This window comes from Periophthalmus magnuspinnatus, chromosome 20 (genome assembly GCF_009829125.3).
Source record: "Periophthalmus magnuspinnatus isolate fPerMag1 chromosome 20, fPerMag1.2.pri, whole genome shotgun sequence".
NCBI classification, from domain to species: Eukaryota; Metazoa; Chordata; class Actinopteri; order Gobiiformes; family Gobiidae; genus Periophthalmus; species Periophthalmus magnuspinnatus.
Window position 1 is genome coordinate 19,592,151 of NC_047145.1, and position 21,526 is coordinate 19,613,676.

The window sequence follows — 21,526 nt, forward strand, 5'->3', positions numbered from 1 at the left end:
TTAGGCTGTTATTGGCCGTTATAGACTGCGTAAAGAAGTGGACTAAGTGAGTGTGACGTCACCCGTAGCGCCGAGGCTAGCAGCTACAGGGGGGAATTTGGAGTTGAGTACCGACCGCAAGCATCATAGCAACCAAAGAGCCAATCCGGAGCGGGGGCTGTTGAAGGTAATGCCATTTCCCGCCCGTGCAACTGGTTTAGCAGGGACTTAGCGCTTAGCAACACTGTCAATCAAGCCTGTTGCTAACGCCAACGAGAGCAGCAGCATCTTGGGAACAGAAGGCGCCCGATTTGTCTGTTATTAATGTTCATATCAAACAAATATAAATACAAAATGGCAAAATAAAAGCACCAGCATCATGTAGAGTGGGTCGTACGGACATTTTAAGATCAGTTACAAACAGAGGGGTGACAGTTTTTCAATGTAAAGTGAATTGGAGCCAGAGTCGATGGAGCTGGAAGCACGCACATGCTCACTTCCTGTATGGAACGCGGCAGCTAGCAGGTTAGCTATGTCCATTTGTATGTACAGACTATGACATAAACCAGCCAATAAATACTAGTAAATGTATAATCAACCTTGGTATTGTAGAAATAAACGTCCTATCAATTGAACCACAAAACCTCCAAAAAAAAAACCTAAAAAAAAAAAATAAAATCACTTCTCATTCTCTCTATCCCTTCTTATTACAATTGTACATAAACAATTATTACCAGTGACCCAACCATTTTTTATTTTGTACCATGACATTAAAACTTTGTACTTTCCATATCTATATATTTTCTCACATACCTTTGCTTTTATGGATAGGCCTTTTTGTAGAGTTGAAGAATACTTTTATTTCAGTGGCTGGACGACTAAATGTGCGAGATAAAGGCTTCCCTGGCGGTCTTCAAAGGGATCTGTGAGAATCCTATAGAAGTCAGACAGAAGTTCAGAGCACTTTTTATGAATACTTTTTTTTTTTTTCCTGGTAGAAGGAGGCAGCGGTGCTTCATGGTTAAATAAAGACTTTGAGTTTTGTGTGATGCAAAATACAGCCTGTTCTTCCATATTGACAGGGCTTCATTTTCCTGTGCGTTTAAGGTATGGTTAAATTGTCCTTTCTACAACACTAGGTAACAGGATATAATGTTTTTCATCCATATGTATAAATATATCTTCAGTTATATGTTGTGGAAATGAGACTCCTTTTTCAGGCTCTGATGAATGTTGACGCAAAGACGAGACGTTTATTTCTTGCAAAAAATAGGTACGACAGAATCTCCCCCCGATGTCAGACCCTGAATGATGTAAATCAACAAGTTTATATAGTTTGAGATGAACCAGAGGACGCACATTTCAAAGTAAAGATGTGTTACTTTTACTGAGGTGTGGTCAGACGAGCTCCTGGAGGCGTCAAGATTATCAAGATCTCGACAAGATTAGCAAAAGGGAACAAAAGGATTCACACGGAAAGTTTCTAACACTGTCTTTGACGACCAAACCGAATGAGTTTTACTTACAAGACCAAGTGATTTCTAAAAGGTAAAATAATCACACAATATTTTAATTTTCTTTACATTATACACGTAGAGTGCATATATAAATGGATATAGCTAACCTGCTAGACGCCACATTCCATCGACTCTGGCTCCAATTCACTTTCTCTTGAAAAACTTTCACCTCTCTCTCTGTAACTGCTGCCGTAAGACTCATCATTCTGGTCTTAAAATGTTCATATTAACCCGCTGTACGTGATTTTTATTTCACTACTGTGTCCGTCAATCAAGATATGAACATTAATAAGAGATAAATCCACGCCTCTTTCCCTGAGGTCACTCCCACTCGCCTTAGCAACAGGTTTGATTGACAGCGTTGCTAAGCACCCGCTCCCCGCTAAACCAGGGATACAGGCAGGAAGGGGCGTTACTTTCAACATCCTTGCTCCAGATTGGCTCTTTAGTTGCTATGATACTTGGGTTGGAATTTCTAATATGGAACTAGACTCCAAATTCAACCTTATAACTGCTAGCGAGCTTCATTTGACTGGATCTGAACGCCGTAGGTGACGTCACACTCCCTTGGTCGACTTTTTTATACAGTCTAAGGTTATACACTATGCACGTGCGCATGAATTATCCCATGCAAAATGTAGAAATGAGTCAAAAGCTCCAGTAGTAAGCCTGGTTCAACAGTTATAGTGAGTGTTGTTTGAGATTTCAGTCCCTCGCACAGCACCAAGGACACCTCGGGTCCGCTCATTGTTGACAAATCTTTGTTGTTGACTACTGTTGCCGAGACTCTTCTTAGAGTTGCAAAATGTGTCCTTCAATTACATTTGTCAGTTTTTATTGGCAGGCTTGCCTCTCAGAAGCCTTGAACTATGCTGGCTACTGCTGGTTTTCCTTGTCAGTTTGATATATTCAGAGATTGGCGGCTTTCGCTTTTAAAAGTGTTTATATATTTTTTTTATGTTTCTTCATTTTTACTGTCTTAAAAAAATGAAAAATAAAATGGTTTGCAGTGGTCCAGTGCCATTCCTCACTTGCTTTTTGCACTCCAAGTATCCCAAAACTAGTAAATAAGCACATTTCACAGCTTTTAGAGACCAGAGCGTAGTTTTGGATGTGATAATGTTAACAACACTAGCATGCAAACAGCGCATTACATGATTCGCTGACAGTAAAACGCTTTGTAATTAGATGCAGACAGCGCACAAGACCTCAAGAGCGGCTTATACAAAATATGTGCAGTGGGGCAAGGCACATTTGCTCAAGTACAGGGGAAAAACACTTGAACTTTCCTATTCTATCCCTTATTTTACATTCATGTTCTAAAACAGCAAGTTGAGAGCCTCCGTCAGCCTGACAAATCCCCATTTTTCATTTTTCACCTCCAACTTGATTCCCGGTAAATGCCATTCACTGTGGTTATAAGGTCACTAAGACCCCAGTTCTCCGTCTGAGGTGTGTGTGAGCGCAGATGTAGTGTTTGGATTAGAAGTGCATGGAAAATCCCCTTAGTCATTTCTCTATGACTCACCTTTTTTTTTTACCTGACAGCTTCATATTAAAAAAGACTTTCACGCTGCAGGAGTTATGACTTTAGTGCGCGCCCGTGTGATTGTGTGCATTCAAACCTGCTGCATCATGATATTTACAGCGAGCCGTGAATAAGAATGATTTGAATAGCTGTCAACCTTTACAATTAATGGATTTTCGGTTTATGTTTCGTATGGGCACAGTTGCGTATTGTTAGTCGTAGAGGTGAGACGAGGTCCACGAGAACCAAACAAGATGAAATTTCGACAGAACTTGTAATAAATTGTGCGATTTTGTTCATAATTTTGGCCTAACATTTTCTTTTCCCACATTTTTATTGATCGTTTTTCCACTTTCACACGTTTATACACCAGGGCACACAGACGCTGACACAAAGCCTGACTGAATTAGTAGTTTTCTGGCGGCTTACGATGGTTACGCTAACTGCACTGTACAAATAAGGCATGTGACACTAGTGAGGGGAGATCTCACTAAATCCATGGATATAAATTTTATAATCTGACGTTTGATATTCTGTACTAAATCTGAGAAGAAGAAGAATTACCAGTGCTAAGAATGTAGTGTTTATGCTGGTGTTACATTCAAGGTGGGCTAACTTAACTTAAGCTGTTATAAAAGGTCAATCGTAGGTCATTAAGGAAATATTAGCTCTTGAAAACTGCTTTTATCTGCTATATATTTATAATCTATGACACATGGATCATATTTTTTACACTTTGGACATTTTAAATTGCGTTATTGATCTAAAACAACTTAATAAAAGAAACAAGTTCTTTCACTTCCAGTTCAAAACAAATGCTGACTCCTTGCTGTCAGGGCGCGTCACCACAAACATGGCCGTGTTGTAATCTTTCAAACAATCTTTCCAAAGTGATTTATTTTTTTTTACTTTTGTGACACATTGTACAGTCTCAGTCTTTTCTCATTTGTCTGATATTTAAAGGTCCTATATTACACAAAATGATTGATTTAAGCCATGTTAAAATGTAACTTCATCAAAATCATACTCGGAGTTGTGTTTTGTTTCATTCACACATGTTTGACTAATTCTTTAGTATTAGTCTGTAACATCTCCAAAGCTCAAAATGCTCTGTTCCACCTTGTGATGTCATGCAGTGGTAGTTTTTTTTAAGTTAACAGCTTCCTTTTTGCTTTTGTTCAGTAGAGATTGACAGTTCCAGGGCTGAAATCATCCAAATGATTCTAGTGAAGGTGTGTGGAGTTTAAAAACACAGTGGAGCACTTCCTGTATTACCACATGATGACATCACAAGGTGGAACAGAGCATTCTCCATCTGAGAGAAGAACTCAGCCTTAATATGCAGGGTATTTTTGTTAAACATGTGTGAATGAAACAAAACACGACTCAAATTATGTTTGTAATGAGGAAACAACATTGTAACAGATCAGAAAATAGCGTAATATTGGCCTTTAAAGACATTTTAACACACTTCAGTTGGATTTCTGTCAGATTATCATGATGAGGATACTCCCAACAAATATATAGATGTGATTTTTGTCAGTATCGTCCATTCTGCAGCACAAACTCCTATTATCTGAAATTATTAGTAGTGAAGTAACCCCAGTCCTACCATATGAACCCTGTAAATATAATCATAAATAATCACATACATCGGCAACACTACTCTGAAGACAGCAGCTAATCAAATCAGAGAAAACAATCCGACGTTCACTTCGCCAACATGGACAGGTGCCGAGTTCGATAAAGGCAAACACGTGAGCACAGATGGGTTATGGTGGCGCGGTCTCACAGCGAGCCCGAGCAATTGAGAAATCTTAATTAAAAGTAAACTTTGGGTAAGATTAGGAAGCTTGCCCTCGCTGATAATGAGAGCATGGTGTTTATGGAGCGTAAGCCGTTCACAAACACGACGCATGCTAATGAGACAACGCTAATAACAGCTGCAATACATGCACTGTTTTTTATGTAACAGCCAGCCAAATATGGAGTGGTTGAGAGAGGAGTAATGTGGACACCACTTGTTTGGAACAATTGAAATCAGTGGTTCTCAGACTTTTCACACCACCAATTTTAAGCTTTTGAGATCGAAACCCGGTCTACAACAGGACTACCAGGGCTAAACCAGGTCTAAAATGGGACTAGACATAACAGGACTACCCGGGCTAAGATAAGGCTAAACCAAGTCTAAAATAGGACTACTCGGGCTAAACTACGGCTAAATAAGGTCTAAAATGGGACTACACATAACAGGACTACACGGGCTAAGCTAGGGCTAAACCAGGTCTAAAATGGGACTAGACATAACAGCACTACCCGGGCTAAGCTAGGACTAAACCAAGTCTAAAATAGGACTACTCGGGCTAAACTACGGCTAAATAAGGTCTAAAATAGGAATACACATAACAGGACTACCCAGGCTAAACTAGCACTAAACCAGGTCTAAAATATGACTGCACATAACAGGAGTACCCGGGTTAAGCTACGGCTAAATAAGGTCTAAAATGGGACTACACATAACAGGACTACCCAGGCTAAGCTAGGACTAAACCAGGTCTAAAATAGGACTACCTGGGCTAAACTACGGCTAAACCAGGTCTAAAATAGAACTACACATAACAGGACTACCCGGGCTAAGCTAGAGCTAAACCAGGTCTAAAATAGAACTACACATAACAGGACTACCAGGGCTAAGCTAAGGCTAAACCAGGTCTAAAATCGGATCACACATAACAGGACTACCCGAGCTATGGTAGGGCTAAACCGGGTCTAAAATGGGACTACACATAATAGGACTACCCAGGCTAAGCTACGGCTAAACCAGGTCTAAACTAGGACTACACATAACAGGACTACTCGGGCTAAGCTAGGGCTAAACCGGGTCTAAACTAGGACTACACAACTGCTTTTAAAACAAGACATAACCCAGAGGAGAAAAAAATGTGGATACGATTGACTGTAATTGAATTAAAGGTCGACGTACAACAGTTTGAGAATCACTCATTTAGATATGATTTCTAGGTGGTAGTAGAACAGATGACCTACACACTTTGTATTTAATCTCGTGCAGGTGGTAGAATAAAACACTACCACTGCTTTAAATTTGTTTTAAATAGTGTAAAGCGTTTTTGACTATCATACAGACGTTTACTATAATTCCTACATAAGTTAATACCGAACCAGTGCTGTTATCGGTCTGTCTAGTATTTAACAAATAATGGTCATATTTTTATATCGCTCTTTTCCACCTTCAAGGCACTTAAAGCTTTTTACATCAAGGAACCAGTCACACACACATACACACTCTTACACCAGGGTACACAGCAGAGTATCGGATCAACCAAAGAGCTAATCCTGAACGAGTCTGTTCTTTCTCGGGGAAAGAAGGCACCTGATTTGCCGATTATAAACGTTCATATCTTGAGTTACGGACACAATAGCGAAATAAAAAATACCAGGATCTTGTAGAGCGGGTTAATACGAACATTTTAAGACAAAAGTGACGAGTCTGACAGCAACAGTTTTCCAGTGTAGGCTATGTCCATTTATATATACAGTCTATGGTTTTGCCCAACGACACAAGCCCAGCGTTCATCTGTTGGCACTGAAATCGAACCGCCAACTTTCAGATCAATGGACAAACACTCTCCAACTGAGCTACTGTCGCTCCAGAATAGATAATCCATACTGTACACCTCAAAAACAGCTTTCTATACTTCAACATGCTATCTCTATTTGCACTGTGCAGGTGTGCAGAATGTGTGAAACAATCTTCCCTCTGCTGTCTTTTTCTACACAAGAAGAAGAAAGAAGAAAAAAACTATTGACTAAAATCAGCAGGGATTGTCTCTGTATTGAAGTTTTAAGTGTGGCGTCTGGCTTGAAGCTTGATTAACAAGAGCGAGGTGCCGCTTTTGGATCTTATTTTCTAGATGTCGAAACAGCGAGGGAAAAACATTTTGATATGAATTTGCAAGCAATAAATCTCTAAATATGTTGTCAGAAGAGCCTTTTAAGTTGGAAGCCGCTGTGGAGATGAATCCGTATAAGCCTGTAGCGGTCTCTGCACATTTCAGTATTCAGAAAGCAGCCTAAGTTACTCGGATGTTTTTGAAATGGAGGGCAGTGCTATATGCATTTTATCTGGGATTCAAACAGATATATGTGTCAGACAATGCTGGGTCAGTGAGGTGTCCTATACCAGGGGAAGACATCTGTACAGTTAGATCTCGCACAGTCCTGTTTTTCTAATGCAAATGCAACATAACCTTCCACATTTATTTCGATTTCTTGCAGGTTTTCAGTCCTCACTTTCGCTGTATTTGTCTTGTTCACTCAGGGACACTCTCAAAAGGGACTAATTTATTCTGTTTTTATCTTGCTTTCTCTCACCCGCCTCGGATACACCTCTTCTACATAATGCCAACTTTTGTCTTTGCCCTTGCTCCCTCCCCCCTCGTGCACTCTCCCTTCTCGCTTGCCAAGGTCCTACATTGGGGGTAATAAAAAGTGGATGTATTCTGTAGTGGTGCAGTGTGGCGGCAGGAGGCAGAATCTGCTGTTTTATAGTTTTATTTATGGATTTGTGGACGCTGAGGGGAGAGGGGAGGGGGGTGAAGAGCAACCTGGTGTGAGCCCTTTTACAACCCCCAGGGGGAGACAAATAGAGGGGTATCAGGTTAGATTTTGTTTTTGGGCTTTAATATGGATTAGCAACGATCCACTTTCTCAACAGGGCATCATTTCTGTATAAACATCATTAATCAATTGCAAAACATCTGCTGCCTAATACGAAACCTTACCTTCACTCCTGATACACCTGACTCTTCGTGGTTCATAGCAGTTTGTTCTGTGGATATTAAAGAACAGAGACACATGTGACCGGTGGACTTCTGCGTTGTGTTGCGAGGCGCTAAGGAGCTACGAGACACAGCGGGAACTTTTGGAGACAATCACCTGTAATCTGTTCCACAAAAGTGCAATATTTATGAACATGTCCCGCTACACGTCGGTCCAGCCCACACTATACGAGAGAAGACAATGGACAAAGTCAACATCTCCCCGCACTTGCCAACACGAACAAACGAGAACAACAAAACAACACATGAGCCAAATGTTAACTTAAATGCAAATAAAATAAGTAAATAAAATAAAAAAGAGGACACTTTAACATCGGGATCACAATAGATGATTGACCTCTTCCCAAGAAATGCTCGCAAAGGGAAGAGGCGGGAGTCAAACCCCGGATTTATACCAGGAGAAAGGCGAAAGACACACGAAGAAGAAAGTAAAACACAGAAGAAGCGGCTGGAGGACTAAGGCTGCACATAAAATTAAACACAAGGAATGAACAAAACTGTGATAAACAAAAGCAGCATTTTGTGTAATTGTTATATATATGAACCGGTTACACACAGTTCTAATTTTCCCGCTTAAAACGTGCTTATATTCATGCCTTTTGTCATCTTCTAACGCACACTAATACCAATACAGTATATCATATTACTAAAATGGGCTCACATGCTAGGCTCTACGGCATTCAACATTTTAGGAAGCTAACTCCACCAATCTTAGCCAGGTGTTCTTAAAGTTTTGCCTCATCGGTGTAAGCGTTTTCCTATTGACTCGTCTCCCGTCTTTTTTAGAGCGTATTACCGTAGCAGCAGTCAAATCAATCCCCCGTCTACATCCTTCAAAACGTATCCTTATAAGTTTCACTCTGAAGGTCGCCGTAAGTTCAGTCCATGTTTGTCTTCTCCCTTCGACAAACCTTACAGCGTCATAAACATTTAATGGAAGCAGCTATCATTGCGCAGCAGATGGTCCTAACGTGGCTACAGAGCGCCTTGGCTGATGTCACGCCCAATAAATAGCCTTAAATATACGGAGGATGTCCCGAGATGGCGAAGGACACCGACGTAATGCATTCACTTGAGAACAATATTCGGAGTCTGCGTTTACGGCGCTTTAGAGCCACTTCCACTTTTATTTATTACAGGTAAATAGGACGCACTTGCACCATGCACTTTCTGCGATGAACCGTAGCCCACGACAACCAAGGCTGTTCTGTAACGCGATTTAGAAATGATGCTTCTGAAGTACAACAGTGATATTATATTTTATGAACCGTCTTTTATTATTAAGCAAACTGGCTGAACGCAGTCTTTTTCAGGCGTCTCTTTAATCCGATCTCGGCTCCTTTTGGTAATTGGACAGCTCAGCACTGGACAAACATGATTTATAGGAAATAATTTTCTCAGTCGCAGCGTGATGAGATTCGATGCTGCTCTGGATTGGAGCAATGGAGTGGACTCGTGTAGTTGGATCACTTCATGTTAATTGGCAGAGTTCACTTGTCTCTGTAGTTAGTATCTTTTCCTCCAGGCTTTTATTTATTTTTTTACCTTAAAGGGTCAACACTGCCAATCATCAGCTTCCTTGTGTGCAGCGATTTGCATGTTGATTCGGTGTAGGTTTAACAGCTGGTGTCTTTCCAAACTTTTACATATGAAATTATCAACATGATTGGCATAAAGAGTACAGGAAAGTGTGCCTACCTGGAGCTAAACTGTTGGTATTTTATTACACAAATATAAATCCAGTCGTTATACTTTTTATTTCTTAAAGAGGAAGTATTATGCAAACCTAAATGTATTTTTTTTAGCTTTCTACAATGTTATAATGTTATTTCCTCATCAAAAACATGCCTCAAGAGGTTTTAGATGCCATCCATGTTTGAGTAATCCAGTGATCTCTCCCGGGATTCTGTCCAAAGCCCCGCCCTCCCACGCGACAATTCTCCATGAATATACAAAAATCTGATACAAAACTGTACACAGCTTGACAAACCTGATGTGATGCGCGATACTTTCATTAGCAGGACGCACGCTGACTGTGTTGTGATAGTGCTGTGAAGGGGGAGTGACTTAACACAGGGAGCAAAGGCAGGGGGGGTACTCGGAGCGCTAAAAATAAAAGTGAAATTTATGTTGTTTTCAGCAAATACAGCATTTTCAAAATAAAAGGTAACACGACGATCTAAATACGTTATGTGTTTTCAGTTAATACCCCATAGAAGTAAGATACCTCTTTGAAGAAACATGTATTTTTACTCTTAGCGGGTTCACCTGGTAGCGCCACCTGCTTGTCCCCATGGAGCTCTGATGACGCACGCGAAGCAACAACACCTCCAGGCAGATAAGTCGGTGAAAAAAATTACATATGTACGCCGTATACTGTCAAAAACTCTTTATTTGTTCATTTCGTTTGCATCTTTGATCCACGTTTCAAATACTAAATTCGCTGAAAACACACTGTATTATGTAGACCAAAGTTCCACACAGGTGCCGCTGTTCCAGATAAAAATACCTCACATTTACTCATCGCTGTTTATGTTTAAGAACGCTCCTCGAATGCCAAAACCCCTCTAACATGCCCTTGGAGAAAGTGTTTACAAAAACCCATTGAGAAGCAAATATAGCCGCACAACAGTGGCCCTGCTCTTCCCTTTTTGAAAATGACCCTAGATACCCATAATTCCCCTCTCTACCTGTCCGCTAGCCTCCTCTCCTAACTCCTCTCTCCGTGCCCACCTCCTCCGCCACCCCTGCCATCCCTCTTGGGTAATTTGTTGTGTAAATACGCTCTACTTAAAGCTGACGGGAACCTCTGGGCTGCGGCGCTGGAAATGCAATTACAGGCAGCAAACATCTCCATTGTTATCACTGGAGGGTGCGACGCTTATTTCGGTCCCCCCTCAGCTCTGGGGGGTCGCTATTGATCGGTATCAGCTTTGAGGAGGGGATTACTAATGAAGCCATCTGAAAGCCCTTTGTGCCTGGTAAAGAGTTTGAACCCACACGTGGTTAGTGTGTGCGTGCGAGGGCCAGCCGGGGTAATGTGTTTTAGTAAATGGACTGTCTTCTCTGTTGAGCGTCCTCTGGTGTGCTCGTATCGTGGTGCTCTAGTTCCCCTAGTGGACACTTTTGTTATTGTGTCTGCTAAACCTTCAATATCATTCCAGCTGTTCACTTTTGTGTGTCGTTTTCTGAGTTTTTAGTGGATTTTTCGATTGATACACATATTATTAGCATCATTTGACCTAATCTTATCTTTTCCTTCAAGTTTACAGGCAAATCGTGGGCTGAAAATAAAATCTGACATTTCCTCAAGTGAAAAACTACATATTTCATCTTCATCACATCTCCGTCATTTTAAACTGCTGCCCTTTAGCACTATCAAACTTGAAGTAATATTTTATGGCTCCATGGCTTGAAAAGGTCAATCTCTCAATCCCAGACAAACTTTGAGCTTTTGAGTAACTTTGACAAAACTTTTAGCACAACATTTAGACAGTTGACATGTAACGTTAAGTGTCTGCTGCTGAAATTTTGGTCATTTTGTTAATACACCCATAGCAGAGAGGTTATAGTTATTATCAGGAATCTTGATCTAAATCTGACTATTCTTCTTATTCTTTAGTAGTGAAAGTTTTGTGTGTCATTTCTGACTTTAAATCCAAATAAGAAAGTATTTTATTTAGCCCAAAGCTGATACTGTTTTGGTTCTAAACAATACAATACTAGCTCTAACTTGCAATATTGTGAGAAATACACAGATTTGTCGATTATAACAAATTGTTAAAATAGCTTAAAGGTCCTATATTACACAAAATGTCCTCTTGTGAGCTTTAATCCATGTTATAATGTTGTTAGTTGTGTTTTGTTTCATTCACACATGTTTGAGTAACACTTTATTATTACTCTACTGTAACAAACAGCCAAGTTTGTTACTAGATTAATAGCACCTTTCACTACATGCACTTTAAATTGCACATACACTTTAATAGCACACAGCACTTTAAGCATTATTTGCACTGTAAAAAAAAGAATTGCACAAAAGGATTTAAAAATGTTTATTTAATTTGTCTGATTTTACCCAGTTTTAGATCTGGTGGCACAGTGGCATTTTAATTGAAGCTGCGTGTCCTGGAGGGGAAAGAGGACAAAATTAACAGCTAATTAATACATTGGATATGTGCAATATTAGTGCAATGTTTGTTGAATGTTTTGAAGTGTTGGTGTGTTCTGTAATTTGTAGTGTTTTTAGTGAAAGTGTTTTAAAATGTTTTAACTTACCACCTCCTTGTCCTTGTGTCCAGGTGTCAAAGAGATCCCCAGGGAAACAAGCTCCCTTAAAAAGGTTCCGGGGCAGGACCAAGGCGGGGGAGGGGTAGGGGAGACATGTTGGGCATTTTTAAAAGGTTTATGGGTTTTAAGTACATTTGGTGTTTGGTTTTAGGGTTTATGTATTTTAATATGTATAATGTTGATTTGGGTTATGAGTTTATTGGGTTTTATGGAGGTTTGAGTTTTAAAGAGCTAAGGCTAGTTTTTAAATACCCCTAGTAATTAATAGTAGTATAGTCCAGTTAGAGGAACAGGATAAAAGGCGCCTGCAACCATCAAACCATGTTCTGCTGCTGGAGATGATGCTGCTCCTCTGACCTCCATTTGCACAATGCACCTGGCACTTTAATAATTGATGGGAGAAAGAAATAAAAAAATTGTGGACCACACCCGTGCTGCTGTCTTCTGTCACACCTCCTACCGCTAACGGCCAGCCTACGTTACATTTGGTGTCGGAAGTGTGTCCTCGCCGCTGTGAGACGAAGAAAATGCCAACACGGGGGAGAAGAAATGAGGAAGACGAGAATAGAGTGGAGTCTACTCACCACCAGGAAGCTCAGGCAAGTGGCTCCAAAGACAGTTTGGAGAAACTGGCAGGCATGGTGAAATGGCTAATGGACTCCCAGGTCGCACGGGACAAAAAAGGGGACAAAGAGCGCATGGTACAGGAGCAGCGCTGGGAGGCCATGCAGGAGGAAGTAAGCAAGATCCAGCAGCAGGTATTGAGGATGCATTCAGAGCGATCTGAGCATCAAAATGACATTGAAGAGCCAACGGCGGCACCAACAGATGATGAGGACAATTACACTTATAGGCCTCAGCGGGAACCAAAGCTGTTGCCACTGACTGCAGAGGATGACATTGAGCATTTCCTCATCACCTTCGAGAGAATGGCCCGAGTGTCACGTTGGCCATCTGAGGAGTGGGCCGTCCGTCTAGTTCCTCTCCTCACAGGCAAAGCCAGGAATGCCTATGTTTTAATGGACTTTGCGGACACTGAAGACTACCACAAGGTGAAAGAAGCCATCTTGGCAAAGTATGAGATCACAGCTGAGACTTACCGGCGCCGTTTCAGATCTCTGAAGATTGAACCAGATGAGACACCTCGAGAACTGTACGTGCGGCTGAAGGAACTTTTCTATAGATGGATACAGCCGGAGAAGTCAGACATTCGAACCATCGCAGAGACACTTATCCTAGAGCAGTTCCTTCGGATGGTTAATCCTGAGCTGGAGGTTTGGATTCGGGAGCGCAATACGACCACCGCTGAGGAAGCTGCTCGTCTAGCTGAGGCCTTTACAGCAGCTCGGAAAGGGACCAGATCCATGTATTTTGGCCGAGAATCTCCCCAAGGCCAACCAAGTAAGTCCTTTGGGGGTGATAAGAGGTTTGGTCCGGGTCAGGGTAATATCAGTGGTAGGCCATCTCCATTCAACCAACAGTCCCGTCCAGTTAAAAAGCCATTCTCCAAAACACTAGCACAGGAAATAAGGTGTTATAATTGTAATGAGCTAGGTCATACACAGCACTTCTGTCCGGCACTTAAAGCCAAGCCATCTTTGCTATGTTCCGTACCTAGACTAGCAGTAGTGCAGACAGGGGAGCGGAAGGGGCGTTTAACACCAGTCCTTGTTAATGGCCACCGGCATGAAGCTCTTTTAGATTCGGGCTGTTTTCAGACAGTAGTTTTGTCTAGTTTGGTTCCAGTTGAACGTCAGTCTCCAGACAAGACCCCTCTAATTTGCATACATGGAGATGAGCACTGGTACCCTACAGCTGAGGTGTTTTTGACAGTTGGAGGACAAACTTACCTGGTCACTGTAGCCCTGTCTAAAAACCTGCCTTATGGGGTTATTCTAGGGAACGACATTCCAACCCTTCCTGATCTAATTGCTCAGTCTGACAGTAGCCAGGGTGCAAATGTTTCATCGCCAGAGAGTATGTGCAACCCAAGCCCAATGACAGAGTCCAGTCCTGCTAATCATTGTAATATTCTTACCAGAGCCCAGTCAGCTAGAGAAGTCTTAGAAGAGCTGCCTTTCTGTGATGAGGAGCTCGAGGTGCAACCAGGAAAGACGAGAAAGTCAAAGTCCCAAAAGAGAAGGGATAAGTTTGCTGGCTCACAAAGACAAGAAAATGAACTTGCCAAACCCCTCAGTCCAGTTGAGTTCAGTATTCCCTCAGACATAGGTGCCCTTCAGGAAGAAGACCCCACTCTAAAGCCCTGGTTTGAAAAGGTCACAGAGCGGGAGGGGGTCAGCATAGGGAAGGTCAGCTACCTGGATGAAGTGGGTTATATCATTAAAAATGGTCTCCTTTACCAGAGAAAGGACAAGATTGAAGCCTTAGCCTTGCCACAGCAGTTCAGAGAGAGGGTAATGGAACTGGGACACTCCATTCCCTGGGCAGGTCACATGGCATTCCAGAAAACTCTAAGAAGAATTGGTAGCCGTTTTGCTTGGCCAGGAATGTATGCTGAGCTGTCAAAGTTTTGTACATCCTGTAAAACATGCCAGTTAACCTCAGGCAAACGAGTGACACAAGCCCAACTGCAACCACTACCAATTATTGGCACCCCATTTGAAAGAATTGGCATGGACATTGTGGGTCCCCTGGAGAGAAGCTCTGCAGGAAACAAATACATTTTGGTGTTGTGTGACTATGCTACACGTTATCCTGAGGCCTTTCCCCTCAGGTGTATCAAAGCCAAACAAGTGGCCAATTGTTTACTGCAGCTTTTCTCTAGGGTTGGGGTCGCCAAAGAAATTCTCACAGATTGTGGCACAAATTTTTTGTCCAAACTCCTCCAACAAGTCTACCAGCTGTTAGGGGTCAAGGGTATTAGGACAACTCCTTATCACCCCCAAACGGATGGATTGGTGGAGAGGTATAATCAAACACTGAAAACCATGCTGCGGAAGTTTGTCTCTACCACAGGGGCAGATTGGGACCAGTGGCTACCGTACCTCCTGTTTGCCTACAGGGAGGTCCCGCAGGCATCAACTGGCTTTTCACCTTTTGAACTGTTATATGGACGTCAGGTGAGGGGCCCACTAGACCTGCTAAAGGACCATTGGGAGGGTACAGAGTCAGAAAGAGACAACATCGTTGCCTACGTCCTGAAGATGAGAGAGAGACTTGAGGCAATGGCAGTCCTGGCTCAGGAGAACTTAAAGGGAGCACAGGAACGACAAAAGACCTGGTACGATCGTAAGGCAAAGGACAGAGTCTTCGCGCCTGGTCAGAAGGTACTGTTGCTATTACCCACTAGTGAGAACAAGTTGCTAGCTAAATGGCACGGACCTTACAACATCACAAGACAAATTAGCAAGGTTAACTATGAACTGTACATGCCTGAAAGGCGGAAAAAGCACCAGGTTTTCCATGTAAATCTTTTGAAAGAATTCCTCACTCGGCAAGAGCCTTCACAGCAACTTTTGGTGCGTGCTGTGAAGGATGAGGAAGTGACTGACTGTTTCTTTCCTACTTCTGCCACAGAGCCAGCTGCTGTTGACCTCTCTCACCTCTCTCCCTCGCAGCAGGAGGAAATCAAACACCTGCTCGATCCCACTCTATTTCAGGAGACCCCCGGCTTCACATCACTGGTGCAGCATAAAATCAGACTAAGAAAAGATGCTCCAGTGAGGCAGAGGAGTTACAGGATACCTGAACGGTTGGTACCAGTGCTGCAAAAAGAAATTAAACTGATGCTGGAGCTTAACATTATTGAAGTGTCTAACAGTAAATGGTGTAGCCCGGTTGTTCTTGTGCCAAAAAAGGATGGTTCGCTTCGATTCTGTATTGATTTTAGACACTTGAATGCAATCTCAAACTTTGACCCCTACCCAATGCCACGCATTGATGACCTGTTGGAGCGTGTGGGAGGTGCTTCATACATTACAACACTGGATTTGTCAAGGGGCTATTGGCAGTTGGCTCTGGCACCTGAAGCTCGAGAACTGACTGCCTTCCGGACGCCATTTGGTTTGTACCAGTTTCGGGTGATGCCATTTGGTCTGCAAGGGGCACCAGCCACTTTCCAAAGGCTCATGGACTTTGTGCTGAAGGATGCCTCAGAGTTTTCTGCTGCCTACTTGGATGATGTTGTGATTTTCAGCAGGTCCTGGGAGGAACATCTCCACCACCTCCAGGAAGTCCTGCAGAAAATCCAAGCTGCAGGACTTACAATCAACCCTCGCAAGTGTGCGGTGGCCCATCGGGAAGTGGAGTACCTGGGCTATACCATTGGCTATGGGAGGATCAGGCCACAGGTACAGAAGATGGAGGCCATACGCTCATTCCCTGTGCCCACTACCAAGAGGAAGGTTCGTGGATTTCTTGGCTTGGTAGGGTGGTACAGGAAGTTTGTTCCACAGTTTGCCGAGAGGTCAGCTGTCCTAAACAACCTCACCAAGAACTCTGCCCCCAACAAGGTGAGATGGTCAGCAGAGTGTGATCGAGATTTTAGAGACCTGAAGGAGGCGATATGCACTTGTCCGGTTCTGCACAGCCCTGACTTTAACAAACCCTTCATCCTGCAAACCGACGCTTCGGGGGTGGGACTAGGGGCGGTCCTCCTCCAAGAGAAGGATGGAGAGAGGAGACCAGTGGTGTTCCTTAGTCGTAAACTGCTTGACAGGGAAACCCGATACTCTACAGTGGAGAAGGAGTGTCTGGCGATGAAGTGGGCCATCGACTCCTTAAGGTACTACCTGCTAGGACGTCATTTCACCCTGGAGACTGACCATCGAGCGCTCCAGTGGTTGAACCGCATGAAGGATGCCAATACTCGTATCGCAGGCTGGTATCTATCTCTTCAGCCCTACAACTTTACAGTACAGTACCAACCTGGGAAGACCAACGTGGTAGCGGACTGTCTGTCTAGAATGGCTGAAGACTGAGGTTTCACCTTGTTGAGAGGAGGGGGGAAATGTAACAAACAGCCAAGTTTGTTACTAGATTAATAGCACCTTTCACTACATGCACTTTAAATTGCACATACACTTTAATAGCACACAGCACTTTAAGCATTATTTGCACTGTAAAAAAAAGAATTGCACAAAAGGATTTAAAAATGTTTATTTAATTTGTCTGATTTTACCCAGTTTTAGATCTGGTGGCACAGTGGCATTTTAATTGAAGCTGCGTGTCCTGGAGGGGAAAGAGGACAAAATTAACAGCTAATTAATACATTGGATATGTGCAATATTAGTGCAATGTTTGTTGAATGTTTTGAAGTGTTGGTGTGTTCTGTAATTTGTAGTGTTTTTAGTGAAAGTGTTTTAAAATGTTTTAACTTACCACCTCCTTGTCCTTGTGTCCAGGTGTCAAAGAGATCCCCAGGGAAACAAGCTCCCTTAAAAAGGTTCCGGGGCAGGACCAAGGCGGGGGAGGGGTAGGGGAGACATGTTGGGCATTTTTAAAAGGTTTATGGGTTTTAAGTACATTTGGTGTTTGGTTTTAGGGTTTATGTATTTTAATATGTATAATGTTGATTTGGGTTATGAGTTTATTGGGTTTTATGGAGGTTTGAGTTTTAAAGAGCTAAGGCTAGTTTTTAAATACCCCTAGTAATTAATAGTAGTATAGTCCAGTTAGAGGAACAGGATAAAAGGCGCCTGCAACCATCAAACCATGTTCTGCTGCTGGAGATGATGCTGCTCCTCTGACCTCCATTTGCACAATGCACCTGGCACTTTAATAATTGATGGGAGAAAGAAATAAAAAAATTGTGGACCACACCCGTGCTGCTGTCTTCTGTCACACCTCCTACCGCTAACGGCCAGCCTACGTTACATCTACGTCTCCAAAGCTCAAAATGCTCCGTTCCACCTTGTGATGTCATGAAGTGGTAGTTTTCAAGTTAACAGCTACTTTTACTCTTAGTTCAGTAGAGATTGGCAATTCCATGTGCCCACCTGAGAGTCTCCAGTGTCAGCCTGTAGAGCCAACAAATACCTCAGGTGGGTTAGCACAGAAATTATAGAGATTCAATGTGTGAAAATTGTCATGGTATGTTATGTATGTACGGTGTGTTTGTGCTTTCATGGGTACTCAAGGCACCTTACATCAAGAAAGCATCAAACTACTGACACACAAGGCCAAAAATATTCAAGATTCCTTTTTCTTGTAATGCTTAATCATTATTTTTTGACTTTTTCCTCATTAAAGGTCCTATATTATGGAAAATTGACTCTTGTGAGATTTTAGCCGTGTTAAAATGTTGTTACCTCCTCAAAAACATACCCGAGTAACCCTTTATTCTTTGTTTTTCTACATCTCCAAAGCTGAAAATGCTCCGTTCCACCTTGAGACGTCATGAAGTGGTAGTTTTCAAGTTAACATCTACGTTTTACCTTTTGTCCAGCAGAGATTGGCAACGCTACGACTGAAATTATCCAAATGATTGTAGTGAAGGTGTGTGGAGTTTAAAAACACAGTGGAGCACTTCCTGTATTACCATACGATGACATCACGAGGTGGAACAGAGCGTTTTCTGTTTGAGAGAAGAACTCAGCCTAAATATGCAGGGTTTGTGATGAAGAAACAATATTATAACAGATGAGAAAACAGCGTAATATGGACCCTTTAATACTGCATTAAACAGAAAGCAATAAATCAAAATGGAATAATCTCGACAGAACTGGCCAGTTAAATGAAATAACAGTTTGATTTCATAACATATTGCACTAGTTTTAATCACAGACATCACTTAAATTCAGTATATACATCTATGTGAGTAGCTATGTACCTGGCAAACAGAACTTACTTGAACCCCACTGAGAGCAGGATCTTTAAGCCGGCAATTTAAAAGTGCCAGTCCCCATTTCCACAGCCCAACAGCACAGTGCATATTGTCTCAGCTCCATTATTAAGTACACTTCACATTTTCTCCCCAGACCGTGTCAAGCTGCTCTAATGCTACGCTTGTTTGGCCTCTTTGAAGAAGTCGAGTTTTTTGTCCTTGTTTGATGTGTTCGCTGTAGCCTGTGGACAAATGATATGGTTTGTTCTTTCTCGCCTTTGTTCCTTTGTGTTCACCTTTGAAAACTAAAGCCATACCATTATTGCATATTCATAAAATGTGTATAGGGAAAAAAACTCTAATTCGTCTTATCTCGGGGACATTAAAACCATACACTTGGGAGTTTCATTGAGTTTTGGTTTGATGTAATAGTGTGAAATATTCTGTGAAATATATGATTACCCAATAGTTTTCTGCATTAGGACTCATGTGTAAAATTAGCAACTTTAAGTCAGAAACGAGAAATGTGTTTAAATTATGCTGTTTCGCAATTATGTCATTGACTTTCTGTCTTCTAGAGGTTAAAAGATGCCAGGTCTGAATCAAGAATTATCTGGTATGGATCAAGTTTACAGGATTTAACGCATTTTTCACTCATCGTAATCAGTGTTGCCTTGTTACTCAGTTCTGTAGATAAAACAATTTAAATCGGCCTCAGTGTAGACTTAAAAACTCTGGCACTGATATTACTTTACAGAATAAATCTAACATTAGAAATTGAATGATCAAAGCTGTTTTTTATCATTTCTGACCTGAAAATCCAGCCTTCAGTTTGCATTTGACAAAGGAAGGAAGGGCCTAAGTAGTAGAAGTGTGTGGATAGAGACCAACATTTACCTCTTTTATTGTGTTGCTATCGCCCGTTAACGTTTCTTTAGTATGTGAGGATGTTTGTTCCAGGTGTAAGCGTCAAAGAGGACCATGAACCTGAAATGTAAAGTCAAAAGGATTTATTGAGTCACACACGGCGTAGTCAGGCAAAAGTGAATAGCGTAGCAATGAACCCTCCAGAAAGGACAGAAGGAGAGCCCCGAGGAGTGTGTGTTTACAGTTTTTATAGTGTGTATCAGTGTGTATACGTGTGTGCGTTTGTATCAGTGTGTGTGAAGGAGGATCTTTTGGTCAGCAGAGTGTTATCTTCGTGAGCTTCCATGCAACGGCAGGGCCACAGGCAGTCACAGTCCTGTCCTTGAGTCCAAGCAACAATGTTTTCTATGTTATTCTACGTGTCTGCAGATTACTGGACATTCACTGTTATTAACTTTAACATTAGTACATCAAGATAAAAGTGTAATAGTAAAGCCCATTTCCCTATATAATGCTTCTTAAATGTCAAAGTGCAAAGAATAATAGGTCAATTAATCCAGAGTACCTTAAAAAAGTATTATTTAGGCTTTTCTGATGGTTGTTTTTATACATGGAATAGTGGAAATGTGTGTAGTTTCGTCTTTGTCCACACGAGGTCACTCTTCTCACATATTTAAGTGGCCATATTGGCATCTGTTGCAGAATGTGTCAAATAACAAACCTGCTCTATCAATCAGATCATTGCTGTTTGCGATATTAAATCTATATCCCTGAGAGAATTTGTTGACTCATATCTTGTCCTTTTTAAGACGCTACATAAAAGGCTGCTTAGCTCCTCTTCACTGGTCACCTTATCTGTCAGGGGCGGCTGTGCCTTTAAAAGAGAAACATTTTATCTTTTTATAAGGGCATTTGCTGCACCTCACTAACCTCAAATGTGGAGTGTGCTCACTGGCCTTTGCATAATGGCCTCTCGATGTGTATGGTTATAGCTGTGAACCCTGTGTACCCTTAAACAACCTTGCTTGGTCAGAATATCTCTCAAGAAGCACCTTGTCCAGAATAACTTAAAAGGAAATGCACATATTAAAAGTTTGCGAGATGTTGGAGCGCATACAAAAACTAATAATGAGCTGAGTTAATACTGAATATGGTGAAATAATGGTCAGGTTTTCATTCAGGAGTGAAAGAAAAAGTCAATTTTATCAACTGGACACAAAGTTGTCTTTTTCTTTTACTATGGGCCATACCTGGATGACCAAGGACGACATATTTATTCAGTCTTACTTTGCATACTATTGTCTCTTCTCTGTCTGCAGACAATCAGGTCCTGCAATTTGGGAAACTGGTGAGCACGTCCAACACCTACGAACCAAAGCCCCCAGGAGAGCCAAGAAACCCTGTGACGATCTCCACGGACCAGCCTCTACTGTGGAGCATGGCCATCCGCAAACCAGGAGACTGAAGATAAACCTTTGTATTGAGGCCTGTTCGCGTGAAAATGCCAAAGTGTGAACAGTTACTCCGCATTCCTTAAAAGCCGATCTCTGAAGCGGCCAAAGTGTGGGCAGTTTGAATGCCTTAAAAGCCAATCTCATAGTTGCCAGACAAGAAAAAAAAAAGCATTTTACCCAGTGGACCACCTTGAATAACCTTAGCATGTTTTTTTTTCTAAGACTGTAGACTATATCACATGTTGTGC

General features: G+C 41.9%; 1 protein-coding gene across 4 annotated transcripts in view; it reads left to right on the plus strand.

Annotated features, from left to right (window-relative positions):
• The window catches only part of tpk1 (thiamin pyrophosphokinase 1), a 109,101-nt gene extending 87,609 nt beyond the window's left edge, over positions 1 to 21,492 (plus strand). For all 4 annotated transcript variants that reach the window (XM_055230126.1, XM_055230125.1, XM_055230128.1 and 1 more), the window contains exon 9: positions 21,144 to 21,492. In XM_055230126.1, the coding sequence (XP_055086101.1) occupies positions 21,144 to 21,289 (146 nt within the window). In that variant the 3' untranslated portion in view covers positions 21,290 to 21,492. The remainder of the gene's footprint in view (positions 1 to 21,143) is intronic.
• The last annotated feature ends 34 nt before the right edge of the window (positions 21,493 to 21,526 follow it).